We start from the raw sequence: 26,693 nt of genomic DNA on the forward strand, positions 1-26,693 counted from the left end.
GAGTAAAAAGTCGCCACAGAGAATGGCTGAGAGAGATGCAATATTGTTTAAAGATGCGATAATGGTGCACATTTTCAGACAGGCTCTCCGGGGACACAGAGATTGTTGCATTGGGTTGGTCGCATGAGAAGTGTCGCATATTGTGAAGTTGCAAATGCAGAGAGTGAGGAGTACAATGCCCAGCTCCTCTGTCACCTCTACTCAGCTGGCCAAACACGGCGCTGAGTGGGAGGAATGAAGGATCGTGGGTAATGGGCTGCAAGGTGTTAAAGAGAGAGATTCTGAAGCTCACCGACCAATAAGCCAGCTTTAGATGAGAATATTGATAGCGCTGTCATGTCTGTATGATTAGCTAAGCTAAGGAGGTAGAAGTGACTGTGTTCCAGGCATTACTGACAGTATGCTAGAATGATCATTTTTGGTACACCAAGCTTATCTCACAGTGCAAATGAAGACATGGAAAAGGAAGAGGGGATTTTCCGTCACATTTCAACAGTTTATTGTTATACGGCGAGCACACGTGAAAATGAATGCTTAGCGAGTTATGAAATGAATGTATGTGTATAAAGCGTGTTTGTGTGTCTTTGACAAAGTTGTGTCTACTGGGATTAGACACCAGCTTCCTGTAGTTCCTGTCCTTTTCCTGTCTCCTGGTCTGGTGCCGCCAATGCATACATCATTCACGTGAACAGCAGCCGGGCAGGATACAGTTTCACTCCCCACCTACTGTATAACAAAGACCCCCTCCCCTCGAGGCACATGTGGATGAGCCCAGGTACTATAAGTAAGCCTCACAGGAGCAGTAAGATGAAAGAGCTGGGGAAGGTGTTAATGCTCGACACCTTTTCTCTTTTTTGCCTGCAGGGACGCATATCAATAAGTGTTGTGGTTGGTTTCTGTCCCAGGACAGGATGTGACCTAGTTAAGGAGGAAGCTTCAATCTGGACAGAAACCAAAAGAAGCTGCGAGAGAGATCAACGGTGCTCCGAATTAAACCCACTGACCCCAAAGCTCTGTGGATTAAGACCAGGTCTACAATACCTGCCCTCTGAATGTTTTGGCTCCGGCTTACACGGTCATCTGAGATTTGCTCGACAGAATCATTATGTTAATCATTTCCAAGTGAAGGTGTATTTCCCCAGCGAATCTTCGAGTTCACGCTGGAGAACCGGTATGAAAGATCGCCCTCTCTTCCTTAGCTATTAATAAATTCACTACAACACGAAAACTGCTTGCATTGCTGAAGGTATGCCCTAATCCCTGGATAATTCACCTTTTAAAATAAAACGTTTATAGCGTAAAGGGTTTACACATTCGCCTATCGAGCGATAGATACCTGGTTTGATCCCAGGAGGAGACACGAATCCCTTTGAGATTGCGCCAGGAAGGGCATCTGGCATAAAAATACACCGACTCAAACATGCAGAGCTACCCTCTGTGGTGACCCTTTGTGAATAAGGGAAAGTAGCTTTTATTGTATGTCGCACCAGAAAGTGTTGGTTCTGAAACACAAAACAAATATTGATTTATAAAAAGGTAAAAGAATTCAAAGGGTGCACCTGTAATGCACTGCAATTCACTCTTAATTAACTGCGTTTAAGTGAAAAGAAAAACTGTTAACTTATTCAAGTCATGTCAGCGCACAGCGAATATTTACCTCTAATCTCAATTGTATGAAAAAGTTTTAGCCATGGAATAAAATGAGAGGTTAAGGTTAAGAGGATATGAGACATCAGCTTGGCTCCGTGGCTTTTTTATATTGCCGCCTACGAATAATGAGTCTTGACCTGTGGTGTCAACTGCTGAACAGCACTTGTGCAACTTAGACTCAAACAGTCCTTTTTATCTCAAACACACACACACACACACACAGCTGTGAGGTATTCCCTCACAGTAAAATCACCTAAGGAGATTTGACATCTATGAGTATTTGACAATAGATGCGAGTACTTCTATAATAAAGTACCTGCCAATGGACTTCCGCAAACAGGAGTAACTGGCTAATATTGGCAAGAAGCAGCAAAAGGAATTGATCGTCCTTCTTTCTGCCCAAATTGTCAATCATTCCAAATTCAATTCCAAGCAGACACATTTAAAAACTTCAAGTTTTAAACACGTAAGGCCCTGCACTCACTTCTATAAAGCATGATTGGTTAAATTGCCTTGCTGCATATTTCACCTTCTTTGGCATATTGATCTGCCACTGTGAGAATTCACCTCCTGCTACTTCCAATTATGGGCACCAGTTTCTCAAATCTTCTTCAAAAATAACCCAAGTCTGAGAAAAACTGAAAGGCTTTTTGAGAACATTGTTGCGGGCTGCACCAGCTCCCTGGTGGCCTCCTGATCCAGAATCCTATAAAAGAAAGAATGAATTACAAAGGAAAAGTTAAAAAGATTTTCTTGATGAGACTTTTTTTTTTTATTTTATTTTGGAGGGTAGAGTGCAATTCTCAAAAGCTCTGCTATTCCACAAGCCATTCTGCTTTCGGATACTGTACAACGTATAAAAAAAGAAAGACAGACACATAACTTAAGATGAGGCCCAAAATACAAAGAAGACAAATTACTGGTGCTGGCTGATTGTGTTGACTTTCGAGGCAGAACAGATCATGCATCATTTTTACTGAAATCTGGAGACTATAATTATGAAACCTCACCACTAGTGGTGATTAATGGATTAATGCACTCTTTAAAATTAATCTGTTTGCTTTTAAAGTATCATAGAGAAAAAAGCAAAGTGCTCCATGGTTGGACATTTTTGCTTAAAAAAAAAAAAAAAAAAGAGACAAATAACTAGTCTAATCAGAAAAAATGCCTGCAACGTATATCCTGCCAGCTGACTGATTTCTTGATTCTCCCGTTTCATTGGTCTTCTTTATACTCATATTCTCTTTTCCCCCCAATCACCGATATTATGCAATTTAACTTAAATTCTGTATCTCAAAAGACAATTAAAGGTGGCCATGGTCCTACATTTTGATGTAGAAATGCATCAAAATGTTGATCTAGTTTCTCCCTGCTGTTACTCACAGAGATAGGAGAAGGAAGGCTCCTTGAAATTAGGGTTATAAGTATTGATTTTTTTTTAAATGTAACATTATTTACACAGGATAGTTACTGAAAGTTAATTGAATTAAAGAAAAAAATGATCTTGTAAGCTGGCACCAAATGCAAATATGATAGGACAAGTAAAGCCTTCCTTTTAGAGCCAAATTACATGCTCCTGTACTGTTCTCCAAAACCTTGCATTGCTGAAAGCAGATGAAGTATGCATTTGTCAAATGCTGACTGGTTGACAAGTGATCCGGAATAGGGAAATGAGCGATATCGGAGTTCACCGGGAATGGAAGAGCAATGAAAAAAACCCAACAACTTCAAATATAAAAATAAAGCATGGAAAGCACAGACAGAGAGTGGACATGTTTCATTGTTTTTTACCACTTGCTCCGCTCCAGCTTCTAGTATGTTATAAATTTGCTGATTTCTTTGGCTTGTTGAAGGACCAACAACAGTACAAGCAGTAGTGGCCACATACTTTGTACACTGCCCCAAACTAGCAACAAGGCTCTCTGGACGCAGACCCGCTAGCCCTGGACAGCTAACACATTAGCCAACCTGGGCCATAAATTCATCTTAAAGGAGTTGACCTTATTTTTTCTTTATACTATAAATAGTATTTCAACTTTGCTGTTGAAATTTGAACTTTGAAATTTTTTCAAAATGAACAAAATTTGTTCCCTAATACTGCGCTAATGGTGGCCCTAATACTCCTTGGTATGTTTTTGCGAGGGTGCTACACCTTTTAATCTTTCAGTTCAAGCTTCTGATCTTGAAAGATTATCACTCATTATCAAGGATTTTGATGTCAGACAACTGAAAGCAAAGCATCTTACAAAACAGACATTTACTAGACAGTGCATTTTAGTGCTTGAGACTTTTACAATACCATTTTCTGTTATGGAAGGCTGCACAGCTGTGCCTTAGATAAAAAGTTTTTCTTTGATACAAAGGCTGATATTTGCTGGAGTACAGAGATATAAAGAAACTGCCTAAATGAAAAATCATCCATTTAAATATGATGTTTACAGTGTTTCTTCAAAGTTTTTCCCACAAAGTTTAATCTTTTCAAACTGTCGCAATATCTCCCTCGGTGTAATCTGTAAATCTTTGAGCTTCTCTACTGACATATCATTATGACTGACACCATCATACATGTGTCTCCAACCCAGCTGCAGCAGCAGTGGCACAAAGCAGCAGATTAAAAAAAATCATGCAAAAGTCACATCTATCCACAACATCAATCTGACATTGACTTTGGGTATAAAAAAGTCTTGAATCCTGTGATAGAGTTGGTAGAAGAAACTGCCACAATTGCACGTTTGACTGCAAAAAGACAAATGTCACAAATTTTCAGTTTGCTATACATCAGAAAAAAATCATCCTGGATTATAGATGGGAATCGAGAACCGGTTCTTGAAGAAAACTGGTTTCAAGTAGTCCAATTCTTTGGAGTTGTTAGTCTGCCTGCCCATTGATCCCACTTATCGGGTCTTGCATTTGCACTACTATCAGCTGATTTCAGTTCGCGTGTCAGAGGAGGAAAATAGTGACGCAATCTAGAGTGTGGATATGGACATTTATTTATTATTTCACAAAAGGACGAGATAAATGGTAACATGAAAAACTGCATCCGGGACAGAAACAACCGCATTATGCTGCTAACACAACTTCTTTGCAAGCATCTGCACAGACAATATGTTAGCACTAAGATAGTCAAGAACCCAGAGCGAAAGCTGAGTGAATGCTGGCTGCTGGGATCAGCACTGAAGTTCTGTCTTTTGAGATACAGAACTTCAACAGGTAACAAACAGATGAGCAGTCAGGTGACAATCACCCTTTCTAACCTGTTCATGTTTCTAAACCAGAATCACTGCGGTGATCGCTTTTTTTGTCCTGGTTTTCATCTTTGCTTTGTGCGGACAGCTTTGTATTCTACTAAGAGAAAGATCTTAGAGATGTGTGTCCTCATTAGGGATTTGTGTTGGTGTGTGGGGTTGTAGCCTGAGGTTTATATTGTTAAACGGTGATTATGAGACAGTGTGTTTCAGCTATTTTACAGCGTAACGAGTCGGTAATGTAACGAATAGTATAACAAATTAATTTTTCCCGGGGGTAATTAGGTAATGTACTGCATTACTTTTAAGAAAGTTGTTCAGTGTAATAAGTGTAATAATGACGTTTTTGAGTAACGACTCCAACACTGATCACAGCAAAGAAGGAAAATACCTCTATAAACATGCATAAACATTTGGCCTACAGCACGCAATTAATTTGCTTATTTAACCAGAGCAGAAGATATTCATAGTCCAAATTCAGCTGTGACCAGTTTATAAAGACACTTCATTGCCCTATAACTGACCCATCATACACCATCACGCTGTGGTCAACACTGCTCTCAAATGCCTGCAAGCCTCAATTTAGGTCAGCATCTTAAAAGTTTGAAGAACGTAAACTGAAAGTTCACAGAGCTGACAAAAGCAAAAGGGGAAGGTGCAAATTGCATTCTTGTTTTCAAACACTTTCTCAGTGTCTTAAGAGGATATTAATACTTTTGTTCTCCTGTCAGGAAGGCTGATGTCTGGGTCAGTAACAGGCTGGCACCCCTGCAGAGTGGATACTTCGGAGTCACACAGCGCCGAAATCTGGGATGATCTTCCTAACCAGCAGGATACTCTTCCACCCCCGTGCTGGCTTAGTCTTTTAATAATTAGACAAGCTAGTTTGCAAGCTAGATAACTATAGATTAATTATTAGCATGATTGGAGCTTTGTGCCATTTAGTTGTGACTACAAAAAAAACACCCCAACTATTTCATTCACAAAGATTGAAGATTGATGCACTACAGCTTTGGAAGCTGCAAAAAATATATATATATTAGTTAAAGGAGAGAAAAGACATGAAAATCTTCACTTTTATAAAATAATATATAACAGGTGACCTATATTATTTCAAATCTTTCTAGATGAAAAGATTAAAAACCCACATAGAGCCATCGACTGCTGTGATGCATCTAACGACCACGCTACGAGCCCCAAAAGTGTCTGCTGCTGTACTTACAACTGAGTTTTTATCAAAGCCTTGACTAAAGCAGAATCTCCAATTCATTTTTGGGGGGAAGAAATTGCAGAAGAAAATGCATGCACACACACACACACTCTCACAGCTCCCAGTGACTAATCTGCTGTGGGAGGTGGACAGCTTGAAGCTAACAGTGCAGACTCCAGCTAAATAAACCATCTAAGGATTGACACATCTAAGTAAAGATACAAGAGAACAGACTCTCGGCGAGAATTTTCCCTTTTATTCTGACACATCACACTTTTCCCACATTCAACCAACAACAGACCCAACTGAGAGTTAATTCTCTTCCACTGAGCCATGAATTGCCGCTACGAGCCTGCAATTGGCTGCTTGTGTGGCGGTGACCGATATATCTGGAATAAAGATAAACTCATCTTCGGATGTGGAGCTATTTGCTCGAGTACAAAGAGCATTATTTTGCCTCCTCAGCCAGCTACATTATGGTTTCAGCAGGAGGCGGATTCAGTAGTTTGCAAACTGTTTGAATTGCAAAACCACGCTTTTGTCCAATGACAGAAAAAAGGACAAAGTTTAACAGCGCAATGATTGGATGGGGTTGAGCAGCTATTTGTGGATATGAAGGAAGACACGAAGGTAAAGAACTTTTTCATGTGTGGCAAATCCATAGAAATTTAGATACTAAGATACCACGCTGCAAAAAAAAGAAAGGTGTTTAATGCTTCTTGACCCTCTCTATTTTGGAGCATGACTTTCTCTTAAAGCTTTAAGCTGTGTGAGAACTGTAGGAGGGCAGCTACACGGCAATGCTTCTATGTTATGCCGTATATAGCAGAGCCCACTTGGTTCAGAGCGGTATATGAAAGCAGTACCTGGGAGACACGCTCAAGATGTGTGCATGTGCATGAAGGTAGGATCAAATATGCACGTGCTCTCTAGGTTGATGTCGAACCAAATGAGTTGCATTTTAACTCAAAACGGCCAAACGGAAGATGTAGGTCAACCTCTGACGCAGTGAGGAAAAATATCCCAGACACAAATCGAATCAAGTCTACTGATGGAGCGTGCTTCAAGCAGAGAATTTTTTTTTTTTTTTTTGTTAAATCAAGGTTGCCTTTTTTAATCAATTCTTGCACATCCAGCCTCAGACGTCTCGCTGGCCTCATGTTGCTTCTTCCCCGTTAAGACTTCATTCTATTTTCGAATGTAGCGACGAAAACATCACAAGGTATCGTGCGACAATGGCACGAAGAAACGTTTCACAAAGGATTTATTTCCAACACAATGCTCGGTGTGCCTCAAATGAGAACTGTGATTAGTGTGCAAGATAAATGAGAAAGATGGACCCGAGATAAATAGCTCCTTCTCTGTTGTTGTCTTCTAATTAAAGGCCTTCTTAATCCCTTTATTATAATCACATATTTAGCCCATTGCATAGATCTCTCATATCTGGCCCTAGGTGTGTGATTAAAGAATGCAAATAGGCAGTATACCTAACTTTGCTCATTATACGCTGTGCAGACGTGCACATACTTGCACCCTCCTTGCCCTCACTGCACTTGCTCTTTCCATTTCGTTGACTCATGCCGGTCTGCCCATCTCTCCTTGACTCACTTCAAAGAGAACCCCCATCCCTCTAAAAGTGCCATTCTCCTTGGTGCTTATGGCTGATAGGCTGTGGCCTCATTCCCTCTCTGCTGCAGCCTGTCCCCATTGTGTCCCACTCTCAGAGAGTAGCGTGTGGGTGGAGGACAGACTGGCTCTCCAAAGTGAATGCCTGACATGGATGTATGGGCTGGGGGTGTATCCTCTCACCAAGCTAAACTATCATCCACCTGCAACTCCCAGCTGCCATATGTATCCCTCTCTGAGGAGGAGGGGAGAAAGGGAGCGAGAGAGACACGGACTGAGAGTACTTGTGGCACTCAGATGCCTGTTTAACTCTTGAGGAAGCTAATCATCGGATTGAGGTACTGAGGATGATGGGCTACAGGCTTTCAGAGAGGGGGGAGGTTGCTTTAAATGCAAATCCCTTTCTTATAAAAATCGGTTCCATTTAAAAGGATTTCTGGGAAACGATCCACATTTCCACGGCAGGGGAGACAGTCAGCAAGAGAAAACAGCATAGCACCAGTCAAACATCAAGGAGACAGAGGATGTGGAAGGAGTAGCAAAAGAAAAGGATACATGTCTGTGAAAGAAAGGATTGAGGCTCAAGTAAGGCCTCTCGGATGAAAAAAATAAAAAAAAACATCCTTTCTCCGTTTGAGACACTGTGGTTTCGATTAGACTGAGCGGCATTACGCTATTCATCACAGCAGTTGTGCCTTGGACGAGCTAGGAGGAGAAAGAATAAACCAATGATGGGTGTTGTTGCTTTTTGAGAGGTTTTAGAGGGTAGTCTCACCTTCGCCATTCCATGTGACTTTCACCCAAAACACCTTGGAGATGCACCACTTGTCAGCTACGAGCTGCACCACTGTCAGCTAATGGGGTTAGCCTATTTTATAAGGAAAAATAGATATAGTCTCAACAGATGGTGTAATACTTTTATATTAGTTTTTTTTTAAATTATTAACAATATGCCAGAATTTGAGTGCCTTTACTACTCAGCAAAAATTTGCCATGTGGACAGGAAATAGTAGGTAAACACAGGTGCTGCTAATCACATTAATTAAGCATCTGCACCAAAATAGAACAGGAGCTTCATTAACTTCGTTAGTGAAAAATCCTGGCGCTTCTGTCGATAACGATTCCTACCTGCGGACAAAGTATCACAATACATTTTGACGCAGTTGACTATTTTAAAAGTGGCTTCATTACTAACTGCTTTGCCTCCAAGGCACCAACCTGTAGCTGTGCAAACTCATTGTTTGGAATAGAGAGTGAATAGTGCATCTTTTCAGGTGCCACACAAAAAGATGTCACCTGCTTTAGCATTAGGGTAGCCATGGTTTGAGAAAGTGATATGGAAGAAACCACTAAAGAGACAGGATGACACTTCCCCCTCCCCGCTCCATCGCCAGAAGCTAAAAAAGTGCTGTCTGTATTTTTCAACCCAACAGGCCAGGCCTCAGCCAAATAAATTACTCTGGCAGCTGCACTCTCTTGTTGTGCATTATGTGAAAAGATGACTTGTAAATTATAAGGAAGTAACAGCTGCAGTAAAAAAAAAAAAAAAAAAAATCCATAATTGCAGAAGATGTACTTCCCATTCCCGTTCAAGAGAGATGGACATGGATTTCAAAACTGTTTGCGTTAAGTTCAAGAGACATTTACTCATCAACTGAGCCATTTCTCCACCACCAATTAAACCTACGTGCAGTTGACTTTGATTAAAAGAAGGTGAATCGTAGAAATAATTACAAAAATAACACTTGGCTAACGTGGAAAGTTGATGTATTGATAAAAGAGAAAAGCACAAGTTGTTCTGGATAGAAGAGAACCAGTGAAGTCATCATTGTGGACCGATGAGGACAACCTTCCTCAAATTAATACATGAAATCAACATAAACGCCATTTCCTTTCCCCATCACGCTTTCCACACTGTTTTCATTTGTTTTTAGCTGAAGTCATTCTTTAATTACTTAATTACAGTTTAATGGCACCCCGCTGGAGAATTGCAGTAGTGTAATAATGGATTGAGAAAAAACAACAACAAAACACACACACACATTAATCCATTTTTCCTGATTTTATGAAATTTGGCTTAAATCTGCTGCAACTAAGTGCATTTACTCATATCAAGAATTTATGTCTAGCCTCTTAGATGATCACAGGGGTGACAGAGGTGCACTAGCACTCAAAAATGGCTTCAAGCCACATCACATATTGCGAGATGGAACAGATAACTGATAAATGATAACTGTTGGCATATCATTAAAGCTCTGGACCCGAACAGGTGGAAAAGACTGCAGTGGTCCTGTCACCGGCTGCATCTTGGCATTGCTGAGAAAGAGAAACTGTACATGAAAGATATAAAGGGGCTGGGAGAGAAACAAAATGAGCACTTTCTAGGTTGAGTGTGCGTGTGGGAGGATAAGGAGTCATTATGGCTTAGATTTATGAAGTCAAATATGTTTTAAAATTGTAGTACATTAGTGGGAATTATTAATAGCGGTTAATACTTTAAACCCGTGGTTATAATTTTCTGTAAATTATGTGTTTTCTGTGGAAGGCAGACAAAAATGTTGTCTGGTGTGCCTGTATGTGTTCATCCTCGCTGCAGATTTCCACCAAAAAAAAAAAAAGATAGTGGTATTAATTTCCAGCCAAACTAATTATCTGATCAAAAGGTCTGTGTTTTAATCTTCACAAAGACAGAGGGAAGGGAGATCCATGCGCTGAACAACCAAGTGGTGTGTGTAAATGAGTCATTTATCCTTTAGTTGGAAAAGGAGGAGAGATTTGGCAGCTGTGAGTTTCATCTGCCCTCCCATCAGTTCATTACAGAATTCCCTACTAGGTGGAGAACAAGGGGGGGAGTGATCCAGAGTGTGCCGGCAGAGGAGTGGGCCATTACCCAAGACACGAAAAACCAGACATCTTGTTCACACTTGGCAAGACACAGATGTTCTAGAGCCGGCCGACAAGGTGCTACGAGGCCTCGGCTCCCGTCTACATGCCAGTTCTTCACCGCCGCTGTCTGCGCCGCACCTGTTTGGAACCAGCATCTTTGCAAACATGCGGAAAAGGTCAAGCGGAGACGAGTTGACAAGCTATTCAGAGAGATGCTCAATAACTCTGACACCAAAAACATGTGGGACGTCACCTCCCACACAGAGCCTGAGGTTAAGGATCTGCTGTGTCCCAGAGAGAACGACTGAAGAAGAAAAATGGAAAGTTGAGTCAGAGGTCAGGTCTCAGCTGCAAAAAACCTGCTGCTCCAGCTGCAGGAGAATCTCCAGCTCCTCTAACGACCGAATTCCGAACTCCCAGAAAACTGACCAAAATTAAGTGTCTGGGAAAATCCCATACTACGCTCTCAAAATACAAAGTCAACAAAGTTTTCCCCGCAAGAATTCAGGCTCTCGGTAGCTGTAGTAATTTAACTTCTACATGTGACGGGTGTGCGTGCACAAGTGGCAAATCCAATCCTTAAAAGCCCTTTAATAAAACTGCGGGCCATGTCATGTACGCCACATCCATGTGTATGTACAGCATGAAGCCAAACTGTGGAAGCCTCAGTAAGAAGGGAGGGTTGAGGCCTCAAACCAGATGCAGCTGACAGATTTGTGTTCACAGCACTGTATATGTGAAGTCATGCATGTTCACGGAGTTCCTGTTTAGAACGGTTTTTGACTGGAATGGAAATACCCAGGAAAAAGTGGGCTTTTTTAATAGTCTTATTGTTTTGGGGGGTTTTTTTTCCTAGTGGTAAAATTAGTAAAACTACCTGAAGAAGCACGCGTTGGGAAACTACAAGAGAAACGCCAGCATTTTGCTTTAACTTAATATATAGACTGCATGTCATTTCCCCTTGATTAACTGATGCCAACAGGTGATGGAGAGGGAAATAAACATACTAGCTGTGAGCCAGTGAGCAAATATGACTACAGTGCTGTGTGCAAAGTTATAAGCAGTGCCAAAAACGAAAAAGCACAACGTGGAATAAAAAGTAGTCCTCGCAGGTGAACAAGAGCGAACAGCCTACACAGCAGTAAGGTACTTTTTAAAGACCCTGCAGTTCAACAGCTCTTAAAGAAACCCAGTTGTGATCCTTTGATCCTCAGTAAACACAGGCCCATTATTTCCAAAGACCATTTTCTATAAATGGCTTTTGCAGAGAGATGTTTCGGCAGCAGCCTTAACAAACTTAAATCAGTTTGCAGTACCCTCCGCATAGCCGAAACGTCCCTATTAATGTCACAGTAAGACAGAGACGTGTCAGAAGACTAGGAACAAATAAACACTCAGCCTCCTCTGCTTTTTGTCAGCGTGGCTCACTCAGAGTTACTCTTCCACCCTTGCATTAAGCAAATTATCCAGACACTGCCCCTGTTGTTATGCTGATGATGTGGAGCTATACTCCCTTGTAAAAACCAGACCATTTGAAACCATCATCTTCTTTAACATTATGACAGATAATTTCAGGCTGCCTTGTTTCTCCCCCTTCATGGTTCACAAAGCTGATCCAGGACAATTTGCCTGTTAATGTCAAGCCTGCTGCCAGAACTGAATAGAAATTATGATCCAGATTACACATTTGATATGAAATGTGAGATGTTTTTTTTTTTCGTTTTGTTTTCCTTTTTCCCTCCAGGGCTTAATTTAAAAGTTAAAAAGCACTCTACATTAACCCACTAAAACCACACCAAGCCTGTACTAGTCTCTATCCACTGAATGTTTTAGTATTGATTTTAAGGTAAGCTGGTTAATGATCCCCCGGGAAGCAGAGTGGGAACCTTGTGATGACTTGAAAGTGAAAAAAGAAGAAAAAAACAATAGTGAGCTGGTCTTAGAAATGGCCTTTCTGAAGCCACAAGGAGCTTGTAAAAAAAAACAAAAAAAACAATATTGATTGGCACCACGGTGACACAGTTCTGTCAAAACAAACTAAATAATCCACTGCCAGATGGAGGAGAAAAAAGCCATTTCTTGCAAACACAGTGTCTACAGTGACATTCTTACTGCTATTTATCAGTAACAGTGAGCTTGTGGCCGTGATTTCTCTGCGATTACTTGGATAAAAAATGACTTGTGTGGTGTTTTGCACAGCATGCTTTTTAAAATGCATTGTGGTTTTACGACACTTCCCGCTGGTAAGAGACGGGATGTGATGCTAATTGGACATTTCACTCACCCATGTAACCCGAGAAGACAAGTGTGGGCAGCACGTCAAGAAAATAATAATAATATGAAAATAAATAAATATTTAAGAGGAAAAAAACCCCACTCACCTTCATCTGCAGTCGACAGAAGAGCCCAGTCCAGGAAGATGCACCCCAGCAGGACAATGCTCTGGTATATCAGCTCCATGGTGTCGTTACCAGAAGGTGAAAAATGAAGCGACTTGAATTAAAAACCAAGTGGCGCTGGCAGCCACTCGACTGGCAGCTCGGCTGTGCACCCACTGACCGAAAACCAGTCCGCATTTAAATTGGACTTCAGTTCAGGAAAAGCCTCGACACTGTGCCGCAGAGAGAAAGCACACTTTGACTAACGCCTGTCCGTGCGTGGCTCCGTTGACAGTGAGCGTTTATAAGCAGGCTCAAAACTTGTCCAACTTTGTGTTGTGGTGAAAGTCTAGAAAAAACACACAAGGAAGAAACAAACCGCGGTGCTGCAACTCCTCGTGAGGCTCAGCCCTCTGTCAGCACACGGGCTGCATGGTTGAGAAAAAAACTTGTATGCTCGGCTTAATAAGCTCTTTGTGCACCACACGACTTCTCCCCCTAAAAAAGAGAAAGATTCTCCCCCTTCAGCTCGATGACCGAGCAGACCGCAACCAGGGCACCTCACTGCATATCTGTTAGATGCACATTTAGTCCTCACATAGCAGTCGCTTCATACCTTCTTCCACATCTCCACGTTCGGAAAAAAATCCAGGGAAAAAAGTCTGATTTGATTTCCTTTTTTTAATTCCTTCAGCAACCAGACTATTTGGCTGCGGGGGAAAAAAAACCCCAACGAAAGGTGGTGGGGATATATTGCGCGACAGGTCTAAGCTGGCCTGGTTTTACTCGAAAAATTAGACTGAAACTGGAAGAAAACGTCTACTTTGTATTCTGAGTAAGTCAGCGAACTGAATGTGCGCTGGATATCAAAAGTTGGGCGCTCGTGGCTCTGACTACTGTACGCTGGTCACCAAGGACTTCAACACCGCATCAAACCCAGAGTCGAATGGCACAGGCAAGCTCCGCCCACTCTCGTTACCATAACAGCAGCGTCAAAAGCGTAGGTCAAAAGAAAGTTATGGAATTTCCGGCAAGCACCTTCAAAATAAAATTATATAAACCGATAGCATTTTATACGAGTGAACCAGCAAGTTGGGAAAAAGGGGATCTAAATAGAGAATACATGACCTTTACATGATTCGCAACTTACCATTCATTGTCTTGACAAATAATTTCTTATTTGCAAACTAATGTATTCGGTGTCTGTATGATAACATGTTTGTATTTCACACATTTGTTGAATAAAAATATCTTAAAACATGAGCTTATTTGTAGCGCTATAGGAAGCACTTCATTTCTTTGCGCATCTCAGTTTCGCGCTCAGCTGGTATCGTTTTTTTTCTGGAATGCCTTTATTTTGACAAAAATTTAACACGATTTCCGGTGTCGCTTAGATTACTTTCATGAGCGTCTTGACTCCAAAACTACAATTAATTCCGTCCTATTGCAAACGCTGGCATGCAGTTTTTGTAAACTGCGCTGTAGATAAAATCAGCAGGAAGTTGGCGGTACTTATAATCCAGCCCAACAGACTCCAGCCAATATTCCTTAAATTAATCCCCATGAATAAGAAATCAGTGTGTTTGGACAAAATAGAGAGGACAATTTTTGAGCCTTTATTGCCTTTAAGGAGCAGGGAGGGATATTAACCTGTATGTATGTAAGTATGATGGAATCGAGCTAAGGTCTGAAAGAATGCTAAAGAATACGAAATGATGATGGATCAGCTCAGTACTACTTCACCTGATTCATGATGCAACTTTTCTGCAATATGGCCTTTGGCTATTAGAAGTTGTGTTCTCTTTTTAAAAAAAATAGCATTAGAAATCTGGCGCATGAATTTGTACCATCTCTCTGTCCATTTTGAAGCACATATGTTCTCTGACATCTCTCCACGAGATGTGCCAGTACTTAAGTAATGAAATGTGCCACGGATCCGCCTGTTCTTCTGTAAGTTCAGTCATTTTGACCACAGTGTGATTTCAAGAGAGATAATAACATTGCTAAATCACAGCACTGGTGTTTGAGCACAACCTATTTTCTTATTTAATTAATGGCTGTTTTTTTCTGGGAAGAAAGACAGCAGCATAAACAAGAGAAAATGCATATTTTAAATCTAAATGACAAAATGTAAATCAGACATTAGCATTTCGAGCTTGCTAACAAGGCCAGACCAATACTTAATTTGGGCAGGGCGAGACCAGCAATTCCTGTTCTCCTGGGGTCAGCTGTTTCTTTTTTGTTTTTGTTGATGTAATGTCTGTAAAGCAGAATAATTAAGTAAAACATTTGGGTTACTGTACATCCACTTCCAACCATTAAATGATCCATCCCATTGACAACACAGCACATGGTATATCTGACTCATCGAACTAGTATACAAATGTCAGAGGATGGATTGTGACGATGTGCAAACATCTGTAATGAGCTATATGTGAACCTGATGAAGAGAACGGGTCTATGTTCTACATATCGTGTGCACAACAGTAGTATTTGTTTACTTGCTGTGAAAGTTGTTTGGAAAATATAAAGGTCAAATGTTAGAAAAAGCATTGTCTGCATCTCTGTGGATCTCACTGGAGCGCAAATATCATACAAGCAAAAAGTCAACAATTCATCCCAACTCAGTAACAAAGCCTTTTTGCACATTTTATAGGCTAAGAGTCAAACTTTATTTCTGTTTGTTTGTCTGTTATATACCGTAAGTGGTCAGAGGGTCCAGACAGCATGCATTCAGATGCCGCTTGAGGGTGTCCATATCATCAAAGCTGTCATATTTACTGTATTCAGTGCATGAAATTCTTCTTCCTAAAGAAGGCTCTCACTTCCAGCATCAGGAAGATGCAATGGGAGCTTCAACAGGAAAACATAAAATGAGAAATGTCCTTGTGAAGTTCAATTTGTCTTTAAAATATAAATCTAAAACTTCTAAGACCTCCAGAGTGTGAGCCAGAGGAGCCTTTAGACCAGAATGACCCACTAAAGGTAGAAAACAAAGCTATTTGTCAGCTTTGTTTTTTTCACACCCCGTTTATTGTCGACGCCGCTGTGTTAGGACATCTGAATGTCATCCCTGTTTCAGTGATTGCCATGAAGTGTTCAAAACCTGTAAAAATGCAGAGCTTTGTGAGACTAGTAGAGCTAGTTGTTTTGAGGGTTCAAACATAGAAGTGAGCAGAAGATGTACTTGGATAAATGTTATGGAGCCATAAAAACGTTCCTGCCAGACTTGTGACAGTGTTGATGTTGTACGTAAAAACGCACTCGTAGCAGGTCATTTTACTTTCTTTGGCAAAGCGCAGACACTTCACAGTCACAGAGAATTCACTGAAGCTGTTAGCTTGTCAGCTGGTTAGTCCTTTCGGTCTAGAATAAAAACTGGATGTAAAGCTGCAAAAATCATCACCACAAAGCAAAAAATCATACCGACCTCAGCGGTGTTTTGACTTTTCCCTCAGCATTAACCTTGAGGTGACCGCTGTCTATCTTTTTTGTGTAAAATGTGTCAAAAAAAGTGGAAAACCGAAATATTTGTTTTTAAAACATCGCTCATGTGATGTATCTCACTGACCTCACTGACACTGGTGATATCATAGACTGTATGTAAAGCATGAATGTAGCCACACTGCCCACATCTTGGTTTTTGAAGCCAAGTCTGAGAAACCAAAAACACTGCTTATCCAGTAGCAACTTGTCACTCACAAGTATAGCCACACCCTAAAGCATACTCGGCTTAATCATACGTTTTTACTCTAAATAGCACCATCATTTACAAAATAGACACCTTGCTGTATTAGATGGAACTTCAAACTAGCAATTGAGACAAGAAAGTCACCAGGTACATGTTTATGGAGGTATTAAACTAAGGGAGAAGTAGGAGAATTTGATCATAGAGGTTTGTAGAACAAAATGAGAGCGATTACTCCCTGGTGGCCATTAGAAAGAATGCAAACTAAATGCACTTCACCTTTCAGACCCAGAATCTGGACCCGTCTGTGGATCTTAGGTAATCAACTTTGCTGATCTGAAGTATTCCTTCTGCACAACTCTGGCTGAAAGCTTTTAGTTTCCCTATGCATACACATTTTGTTTAACGTTTGGCATTCTGCATTTTTCTAAAGATCACTTAACTAATCATTTGATGGTCCAAGGATGTCAAATCACCTTGCAGTCAATAGCAGATCAAATTTTAGCTGATCTTTAGCATCCTCAGGTTTGTCTAAGTCCGGTCAGCCTGACATTCAGTAGATGTGAAATGTTTTCACAGTGACATAATGACACAGAGCATGTAATGAGCTAAAGAGCTAGTTAAGCATCAGGAACAAGTGGTAAAAATGCACATTAACATTTTGTAAGCCAAGCTCTACTGGCAGAGCCACGCACGAGCTTCTATCTTGACTCACTGCACAATCGGGTATTTTCAGCTCTGCTTCTCTTCCTTTTCTGAAGCGACAGAACAGGAGCCGTCCACAAATGCCCTAAAAAGTCTGTATGCTTTCATTATCTATTATTTTCCAGCTGTACACATGTGCATTTAGTATTTTGTGTATTACTCAGTAGGCAAACGGGGGTATTAAGCAGAAATTTAAAAATGCAAATGCTGGCATGTTTCTGTAGGCCATCATCCTAATTCTGGCATCGTACCTCATCGCTGATACTACAAAATGAAACGTGTGCATTTGGCTCAGGTGACATTATAAGCTTTCACGGGTTAAGCTCTGTTTTTGCAGATGCAGCTTAGTAAAAGTGACACCACAAGGCTGTACTCTGAAATCGCTGTCGTTCTCTCGGGTCGGCAAAACCTCACGGTGCAAAATTAAAATCTTTTCCACGTCGCTGTTTTTCGGCTAAATAAGCACGAGGTAAAATTTCTCACAAACCGCCCTTCCTCACTTTAATTGGGTGCGCATGGGTATTCAGTTTGTTTTTTGTCTCTTTTTCAAGAGAAGTAAAATCACAATCCATTTCAAATCATTATCACAAAAAGAAACAAGGGAAAAAAACACATACAAATATTTTTGATGGTTGTCTTGACTGCACTGTGTGTGTGTGTGTTTTTTTTAATGAGCCTTTAAGACTCAGAGAAAAGCAAAGGAACCCATTAGACTTAACTGCAGGAGGAGTTATTATCTTGGTCTAGGGATTTGGGATGACAGCTGTTTTCACACCGGCGTAAAGTGGCATCGTAATGGCAAAAATCCTGCACCACACCCTGCCCGTCACCGGTCTGAGGATGAATCATCTCATCTTCATGCAGACAGTCTGATACATGGATAAAGAGCAATGAAGCATCCAAAGTGACATCATCCAGATTTACTAATATGGCATGTGATAAACAATAGAGACACGAACAATTGAGCAATGAACTCAAAGTCATCCTGCACAAACAGCTAGGCTGGCACCAGGTGGGGCCTCGGGGGTGCGAGAGCATAACAAGGATAAGAAGGGATCAGTCAAACACAGCGGGCTGGTATGAAATATGAACGAGGAGGAATGGCTCTGCGTTTGATCCTCCACTTCAGGCTGCCGCTGTCATGTTGTAATTAAGGTAACAAATGATACTGACAGTCGTCTGTTAGAGCCGTATGTTTGGCTGTGTGACTGAAACATCTCGGTGAAGCATGCCTATCGCTGACTGTTCCTGGTGAATTTTTTTAAGACTCCTGGATGCCTGCTATATTATCATGTAGATGTAAGAGGATTAGCTTAACCAAAGAGTTACAGCTGTTCAGACGAATACAGGCACACCTTTCTGACAGCTCATGCAAGTGTAAAAAAAAAGAAGAAGAAAAGAAGAAAAAAATTGGGCCTATCTACTGAAAATATCCCACTGTTTTCGTAAGGCTACCCCTGCTGAAGTTAGGACTAAAAGTAAAGGTTCCAGGAAGACCACAGGAGGGGGCCTTCAGGTCTGCTGATAATATTGGCTTTGAGTTGTGCGATAGCTTGTGTTGTACTGAAATGCTTCACCGGTTTCCCCGTACAGAAGTTCAGAGGTTTGGAGGTTGCTTTGAATACCTAGGAAAAAAAAATATTCTCAGTTGAATCTTCTTTCCAGCACTCGCACGTCAGCTGTTCTTTCATCCAAATCCAGCCCTGTCACTGCAGCTCTAGACCCCGGGAACAGGTAAAAAGAGGCACTGCTCCCTCATCGGCCCGTTGTGAAGCCCACTGTGAATAATTGCTGGTGGAACGCGACAGACTTGCAACTCGTAATGACTATAGGCTCCATTGCACAGAGTTATAAGATCAAACAGTCTAACGATTAATTTCCTTCCACCAGATTTCACATTCTTCATATTTGGAGAGAAATTTGATTCTAATAACTGGCATGATTTAATTATTACATTTGGAAGCGTTCATTCCTCATCCCTCTGTCGTGGCTCTGCCAGAAATCTGGTTTGGTCCCAGTGTTTCTGTCTCTCTTGCATTCTCCCTTCTGTTTCTGTGGGTGTTTCTGTGTATCTCTGTGTGTTTGCGTTTCCCTGGCCATGGCCACTCCTTTCCCTGCCCGAGGTCCCTGCGGCTGCCACACCTGCACGTCCTCTTTCAGTCAGCTTCAGCGGCACACAGACCCCTCGGTACTCCTCCGAGGCAGATCGCACGGTCACCTCCGCTGAGCCTCCTGTGTGTGCCAACTCGCCTGTCTGCTCACTGTCATCTGCTTGTCTGCAGACAGATGACCACCAAACCATTCTCTTCGCCCACCTCCCTGCTCAATCACTCCCTGGCTGCTCAATGCATTACTCTCCAGCTCGCCATTTAAAGACTACTCACTCCTCAGCCTCTACTCAGTCCACCATCTCTCAGTCAATAAATCTTTTAGACGTTTTCCCCTTGACTTTGTGCTGCTTTTGGGCCCGAGTCATTGGTAAATCATAGCGCCCTTTTTTGTTTAAAAGGACCCCCCCCCTCCCCTCCCATCCTGGCAGTAAGACGGGATACATGCACTGGAGTGTTTGTACATCTGCGAATCAGGGTTGCAAACCATGAATCACTTTAATGATTAAAGAGGGAGTTTATTCACGGAGTCGGTTTCTTAATTAGGAGGAAATTTCAAATTCTAACTTTGAAGTAAGCAACTTAATTTTGTTGTTTTTTTCCCCCTCTTCTCTCTCCCCGCATCTATCCATCTGTCAGGCATCTGGCTTCTTCGAGAGTCCAACTGTGCATTCTTACACCAGCTTGTGGGTATATGCATTGCGTGCCTTGGTACATGAAGTAGACATGATGACTGATAGGAGGATAACAGAATCATGTGGATGTTAGTAACCTGATGGCTGTAAGACTTCACCGTTTTGTCAGCTCGAATCCTGTTTATGGTCTTTGATGGATGTTCTCTCATCCTTCTGCCTGATTCTGTTTGTCACTTGTAGTTATAATACATCAGGCACTGGGCTCGGGTCAGATAGAATAACAATGTTCTGTATTTCAGGAACCGAATAAGTGGTTTAAGATAAAATGTAATTTAAACCACTTAACTTCCTTCAATAACTCTTATTAAGCTTTACAAAGGTGATATGTTTTGATTCTGCTCAAAGCCGGGATATCTTAGGGAAAATGGGATTTACACAAGCACAAACAAAAGTTCAGTGGGTTGCTTGGCTGCACAGCAGGAGTTTGTAATGACCTGCCCATTGGCAAGTCAGTAAGCTTAAAAGCTTTCTGGATTTTTATTTTATTTTGCCAAAGGCCTTTTTTATTAAGCCGCGATAGTTAATTTGTGGCTTCATAATAAGAAATAAATTCAGAGTTCATGAAGAGAACGAGCTCAGGTAATAAATAAATGTGGAATTTGTGAGTTTCTAATCCAAAGAGGTTAAGCAATCACGGGGATATAGCATCACACAATCTGAATGTGTACCTACACGCACGCACGCACTGCAGCATATCATGCGATCAAAAGAAGGGATCCTCGTGATTGTGTGCTTTTCTAAAGAGAAAATGGTTCCCCCGATGAGTGAAGGCAGGGTGGGGAAGCAACCAGCAAATAAGAACCAGAGCAAGTCTGTGCAAATACATCTGAGAGGAGCTTGTGTAAGCAGCTGTAAATGGAGAATGAGTGCCCTCCTCTGGCCGGACTGTTGTTTTCTTGCAAGTCTTCACCTGTGGAACTGGGGTGGGTGTGGGGTGGGAATCCAACTATTAACAGGAACAAGTGAACAAAGGAAAAAAAGAAGGCTGCTGAGTCCATTTTCAGAAAGCATTTTTTAAATTAATTTTTATTATTTTATAGCTAATTTACAACAAGCGCTTCACTGAACTGGAACATTTTATTTTGCTTGATACTGTCATTGTTAAATATATTTTTCTGCATCAGCTGACTCTGTTGTAACTTTGTAATCAGTCTTTTCTGTAAAAATTCATATACTTTATAAGGAATATCACACTATGATAAGGATGGCTGAGAGAGATATTAAGAAATACACTGAACCCTCAAATAAAGAAACCCAAAACATATTGTTCAATTCATGGATGTGTCGCGGTGCGTCGTAGTTTCCGTGAGTTCTCTCTATGTGTAAATGTTAAATGCATGTGTGTGGACGTGCTGATATCTCCTTGCGTGTGTCGTTTCTGTGTTTGAGCAGTTAGAAACTGGGCTGTGGCTCTGATGGATGCTGCACTTGCACCAATTTAGCAGTGTGAACGGCTAAAACCTAAACCCACACGGCACTCCAACAACATATTTACAGCATTTCTGGCCAAGACCCGAGAGTTCTCTCAATGTGAAAAAATACAAAAATATACAGACATGTTATGCAACTAGTGACAGTTCTGAATAAATCATATATATATATATATATATATACATATATATATATATATATATATATATATTTCAAACAGAAATTGATAGTCGTCATTCACAAGCTTCAGCTATTCCAAACTGAGCCCACAGAAGCATGTGAGCATAAAGTAAACAAATATAAATATGAATGGTCACTTCCATCGATACTTCCACCTTTACTCTTTTAATTCAGAACAAATCATAAGTAAATACAAAACACATGCTCTTAAAATCTTGACATGGGGTCCTCCTGCTTTCGCTCGCCATCTTTATCCCGCTGATACCTGTAGCATATAATGCCGTCAGTGCAAACTTTATACAGTTTAAATCTTAGGCCCATAAAACCATCTTCATTGCATAACATCATAGCAGTATTGCACTACATCTTCGTGTGCGTGTCTCGCTCTCTCACTCACACACACACACACACACATTACAACCATAAGGATGGATGTTCCCATATAGCATTGCTTCTATTTTATACACGACACGCGCTTTCTTGCCACTCTCGCACGCAAGCGGCAAACACATACGCACACAGTCACACAGACGCACGCAGCTGCATTGCACATGTGTTTCAGTTTGTCTTCAGCGCGTACGAGAACACGTCACGTGTTGTCACTTCTAGTGTGAGGTCTGCTTAACGTTGACTTCAATGGTTCAGTTAGTTGTGTGTAGCTTTCTGCTGCGCTTTGCAACACAAAAAATGGGATTGTGTGTAAATCCAAAAACCAAACTGCAATATTACCCCCCCCCCCAAAAAAAAAAATCAATGGAATATTATTTGGAAATGTTGATTTTTTTTACAGACTTAATCCCGTTAGAAATTGTCATAAAAAAGATATATATGCATATATATATATTTATATATATAGGCTATTTATTTGTTAAACATGACTTAGCTTTAATTTGTGTGGACACAAGAAGCAGGGAAAACTGGAAGAGAGAGAAAGGATAAAAGGACCTATTCCTCCCACACAGAGGAGTCCCCGCACATGAACGAGCACCACCGTGCACACGCAGACACACACACTTACACACACACATACGCCATGGCTTTTAACTGCGACCACTGGAGACGGCGTGTACGTCTGCGGCAGGGGAAGGGGGGCATCTTTTGGAAGAATGACCGATGAGTTTGCTGTGGTGCGATGAAGCTAAGAGCTCTGCTGTTTGTGCCTAGAGAGATAACATTCATCCTGGATGCTGACTAGCAGGTCAGAACAGCCAATCCGCCTGTAGAGGTGTGCTAGGTTACAGCTGAGTTTACGACCCTACGATTGTGTGTCTGTGTGTGTGTGTGCGTGTGTGTGTGTGCCGCTGTAAGGGAGTGAAGGTGTGTGTGTGTGTGTGGGTGCATGAGTGCATGTGTGCATAAGAGAGTTGAGGCTAAACTACACGCCAGAGCATCTAGTATGCTCAGCACTGGCCTCTCATGACCATAATCACATGATCATGTCTCTCTTCTCTTCTTGAGACATGCTAAAAAAACCAAACTCCTTCACTTTTTTCTCCTTCCTTTAGATTATTATCATTATTTTTTTCCTTTGTTTTTCTCTCCTCTCTCCGTTGTCTTCGAGGATGCATGCAGAAATTCAGCGTATGAGGTTTTTAGCAATATAATTATTTGAACTGCCTTTAAATAATGCCTTGCAATATTCAACATGGGGTGACCCGAACAAACGTCAGTCTTGGCCACTGAGGTGTTATTCTGAGTTCACACCCAGAACCAAGATGAGAATCACAAAAAGAAAAAAATAAAGAAAAAGAAAAAAAAAAGGCGGGTCTTTGCTGAGAAAGGACTCCTGGTCACGTGGGACTCAGCTGGATCTGGGCCCCCTGTTCTCGGTCTTCCCCGTTCCCGTCCTGAAACAAGGCAGAGCTGGCAGGACGAGGAGGACAGAAAGCCAGGAGGTGTTATAAAAAGAGTGGCCACTGTCTTTTGTTTTGTTTGAGAGTGAGGGGGGGACCTCCATCTGAGACATCGGTGCACTGAGGTGTTCAATGTCGGCATGAGACTCGAGATGGCTCTGTAGGTGAGGCGATAGCACCTCAGGGTCCATCTCTGCAAGGTCATCCTTTATTTTCTTTCCAACCCTGCTCAGAATTAATGTCTCATGTCCACATACATCTAGACTGTTGTGTTGAGCTCCAGGTGACGTGGGCTGCAGTTCACACCCGGCATCAAAATGCAACTGAAATCCGCCTCAAATAGTCACTTCGTTTGCTCCCTATCTGGTGGGAAAGTGCACCTGTATCCAAACACAGGTTAAACACATTACATATACACAAGTTATTAACTGTGATTTGGATATTTGCATCCCCCCCACCCCCACCAGCACCCAGTTTAGGGTGCAGTCACAGCTGCATCTAGAGCTGTCCACTTGTGTATCCGAGATGCATTTTAATGCAAAGTGTGAACTGGGTCGGCTTCATTATAGTGGGATACTGGTTTAGTCTTTTCTCTCAGTCTCTTTATACATCGCTGCATTTACATCTGTGTCAGAGTCTCTCTCCTTTTTATTTTTTGGTATCGTTCTTTGCCTCGCGGTGTCGCTGTGTTTTGTCTTAGTATGCGTTTATCTCTCTGTGTCATTCTCAGTGATTGCCTAAGCACTGACTTTGCTGGAGGACAGACAGGCAGGCAGGCGAGGCTGGCTTGGCTGTGAGGGTGAAGGGTGGCGGTCGGTCGGTGGTTGTGAGGGAGGGGTGGTCGAGCGGGTGCAGCATCACAGCCTCTCCCGAGTGGGGATCCAGATGTAAGGCCCTGATTGCTCCTCAATCACTGTCTTTACTTTGTGATAGACCTCTTCAAAGCTGTCCCCTTCCACGACAGCTGCGGCGGGACACAGCATGCGCGACAGAAGGAGAGAAAAGAAAAGAACAAAGAGAACAAGGAATGGGTTAAAGAAAAAAATGACACAGGCAGCAGGAAATTAAGAGAAAAGAGCAAAGACAGGAGATGAAATTGAAACATTGGTTGGGTGGTGGCGTGGGGATAAAGAGAAACAGGGGAAATGACAATTTAAGATATAATCAATTATGAATATAGTTTTACAATCTGTGTACGACATCAAAGAAGAGGCACATTTACATCAGCTAAGTAGTTCTACACAGTTTCCCACGTGCTTTGAGTGGTTGATGAAATGTCACCCCCCCCCACTGTTCATGATTTGTTAGAAATTGTAGACAGCGTTGAATTTGCTGTGAAACCTAACATTCATATTCTGCCAACTGCTGAGATTTGCCCTAAATGCATCGCTTAAATGTTGAAATGCCCTGAGTCCTCCCAAAAGGCCTTTTTCTTATTCAGATCGTTCAGTCGTGCCAGTACAAACGGGAACGCGGAGCCCGGTCGCTGGCATTTGTTGGCATTAAACAAAAAAAATCTACGAGAACTACAAGAGGAAGTTTGATCACCTTCTAAAGTGTGCGTGGGAGCGCCAGCAAAACACGGTCAACCTGTTGTTTCTACAATCTTGTAATGATAAAAGAGATGATTTTTTTTACATATCAAATAGATTATGAGTAATCCTACATTTGAGTGCAAACACAGATGCATAAAATCCTGTTTTTCCATCTGGTTCTGCCAAAACCTAAATGCTAAGAATACAGTGGATAGTCAGTGCATTAAAAAAAGCTTACTTTTTTGTTGACTTTACATTTAAAATGTCCATGTAATTTTGTTATATAAGTACAATCTAAAACCAAACCTCGTGCACATGTGATTGCTGCATGCTCTTACCGGTAAAACACTCTAGGAAGTCTTGTTCTAGTTTGAGGGCTCGGTCCATTCCTTTCCTGGCCTGCTCCTCTGTCAGGCGAGTGTTGATTTCTCTGTTAATCAAATCAAATAAATATAAAATCACACCTGCTTTCAAGCTGTAAAGAATAATCATTGTCAGAAATTATTTTTCTAAATGCATATAGAAGATTTGAGCACATACAGGACATTCTCCAGCGACTTGGGCCGCACAAAGATGGCAATTGGGTGAAGCTGAGCTGCTTGTAGTCTGCGCACAGCGTTGGCTGAGACATCCAGGATGCAGTGTTTCCCCTGCTGCTCATGCATGCAAGCAAGAACAGAAATGAGAAGTAAATACAAAAATAGAATCTTATTTTAGTAATGAATATTGTAGGTTAATTGAGCCACAAGAGATTGCAGCTTATTACTTAAACGGAGCATTGCTTTTATAAAACTCAAAGTGTTTTTAGTGCAAACGCATTCATCATACTTAAAGGGGTAAGGTTTTTTTTTTTCCATGTCTTTTAGTATTATTTATCTACAGTGTTTGGCGTCGGTTTTGAAGAGATATCTGCCATCACCTGAATACTATGGACTTAAATATTTGCCTTGTGGTGCTTCAAGCTCCTAAAAACTGTGATTTTGTGGTTTCTGAAAGAAGCGTTACTAGTGATTTTTCACCACACAGCCCAAGTGCTATTTAGTATATTATACATGATAGAAGGTCGAGTCTGCACATATCTACTCAAACCCAAACCCATTTAGATGAATAAAAAGCAGGTATAGAGGTAAAATATGTAAATATATTTTCAGGGTAAACTGTTCCTTTAAGTAATGTCCTTGTGCCTGACTTCATACTCTGAGTAGTGGTTTTTATGGCATTATTTTTCAATATCTCAATGAATCTGGAGGTAATGATCCCATTTTATAAAACCCATTATCCAACACGCTGCTGCACACCTGCTCAGCCACCTCACGGACACTCTGGACACTCGTGCCGTACAGGTGACTGTTGTACTGTCCGGCCTCGATGAACCGGTGGCTCTGGATGTCCTTCTCCATCTGTTCCCTGGAGGACACAAAGTGATAGTCTCGCCCGTCCACCTCATACTCCCTCTTGGGCCGCGTGGTGTCTGTTAAACAGAACAGAAAGCGCACCTCA

At 41.5% G+C, this 26,693-nt stretch overlaps 2 protein-coding genes across 7 annotated transcripts in view; both read right to left on the bottom strand.

Moving 5' to 3' along the window:
• ephb4a (eph receptor B4a) overlaps positions 1-13,967 on the bottom strand; it is a 39,716-nt gene extending 25,749 nt beyond the window's left edge. The window contains exon 1 of the mRNA XM_003446779.5: positions 13,002-13,967. Within this exon, the coding sequence (XP_003446827.1) occupies positions 13,002-13,080 (79 nt within the window). The 5' untranslated portion in view covers positions 13,081-13,967. The remainder of the gene's footprint in view (positions 1-13,001) is intronic.
• Positions 13,968-21,191: 7,224 nt separating this feature from the next.
• Positions 21,192-26,693, bottom strand: part of dlg4a (discs, large homolog 4a (Drosophila)) — an 86,147-nt gene continuing 80,645 nt past the window's right edge. For all 6 annotated transcript variants that reach the window (XM_013272333.3, XM_013272336.3, XM_013272335.3 and 3 more), the window contains 4 exons: positions 26,492-26,664; positions 25,734-25,846; positions 25,532-25,623; positions 21,192-24,622 (listed from right to left, as the gene is read on the bottom strand). In XM_013272333.3, the coding sequence (XP_013127787.1) occupies positions 24,516-24,622; positions 25,532-25,623; positions 25,734-25,846; positions 26,492-26,664 (485 nt within the window). In that variant the 3' untranslated portion in view covers positions 21,192-24,515. The remainder of the gene's footprint in view (positions 24,623-25,531; positions 25,624-25,733; positions 25,847-26,491; positions 26,665-26,693) is intronic.

This window comes from Oreochromis niloticus, linkage group LG10, assembly GCF_001858045.2.
Source record: "Oreochromis niloticus isolate F11D_XX linkage group LG10, O_niloticus_UMD_NMBU, whole genome shotgun sequence".
Classification (NCBI taxonomy): Eukaryota; Metazoa; Chordata; class Actinopteri; order Cichliformes; family Cichlidae; genus Oreochromis; species Oreochromis niloticus.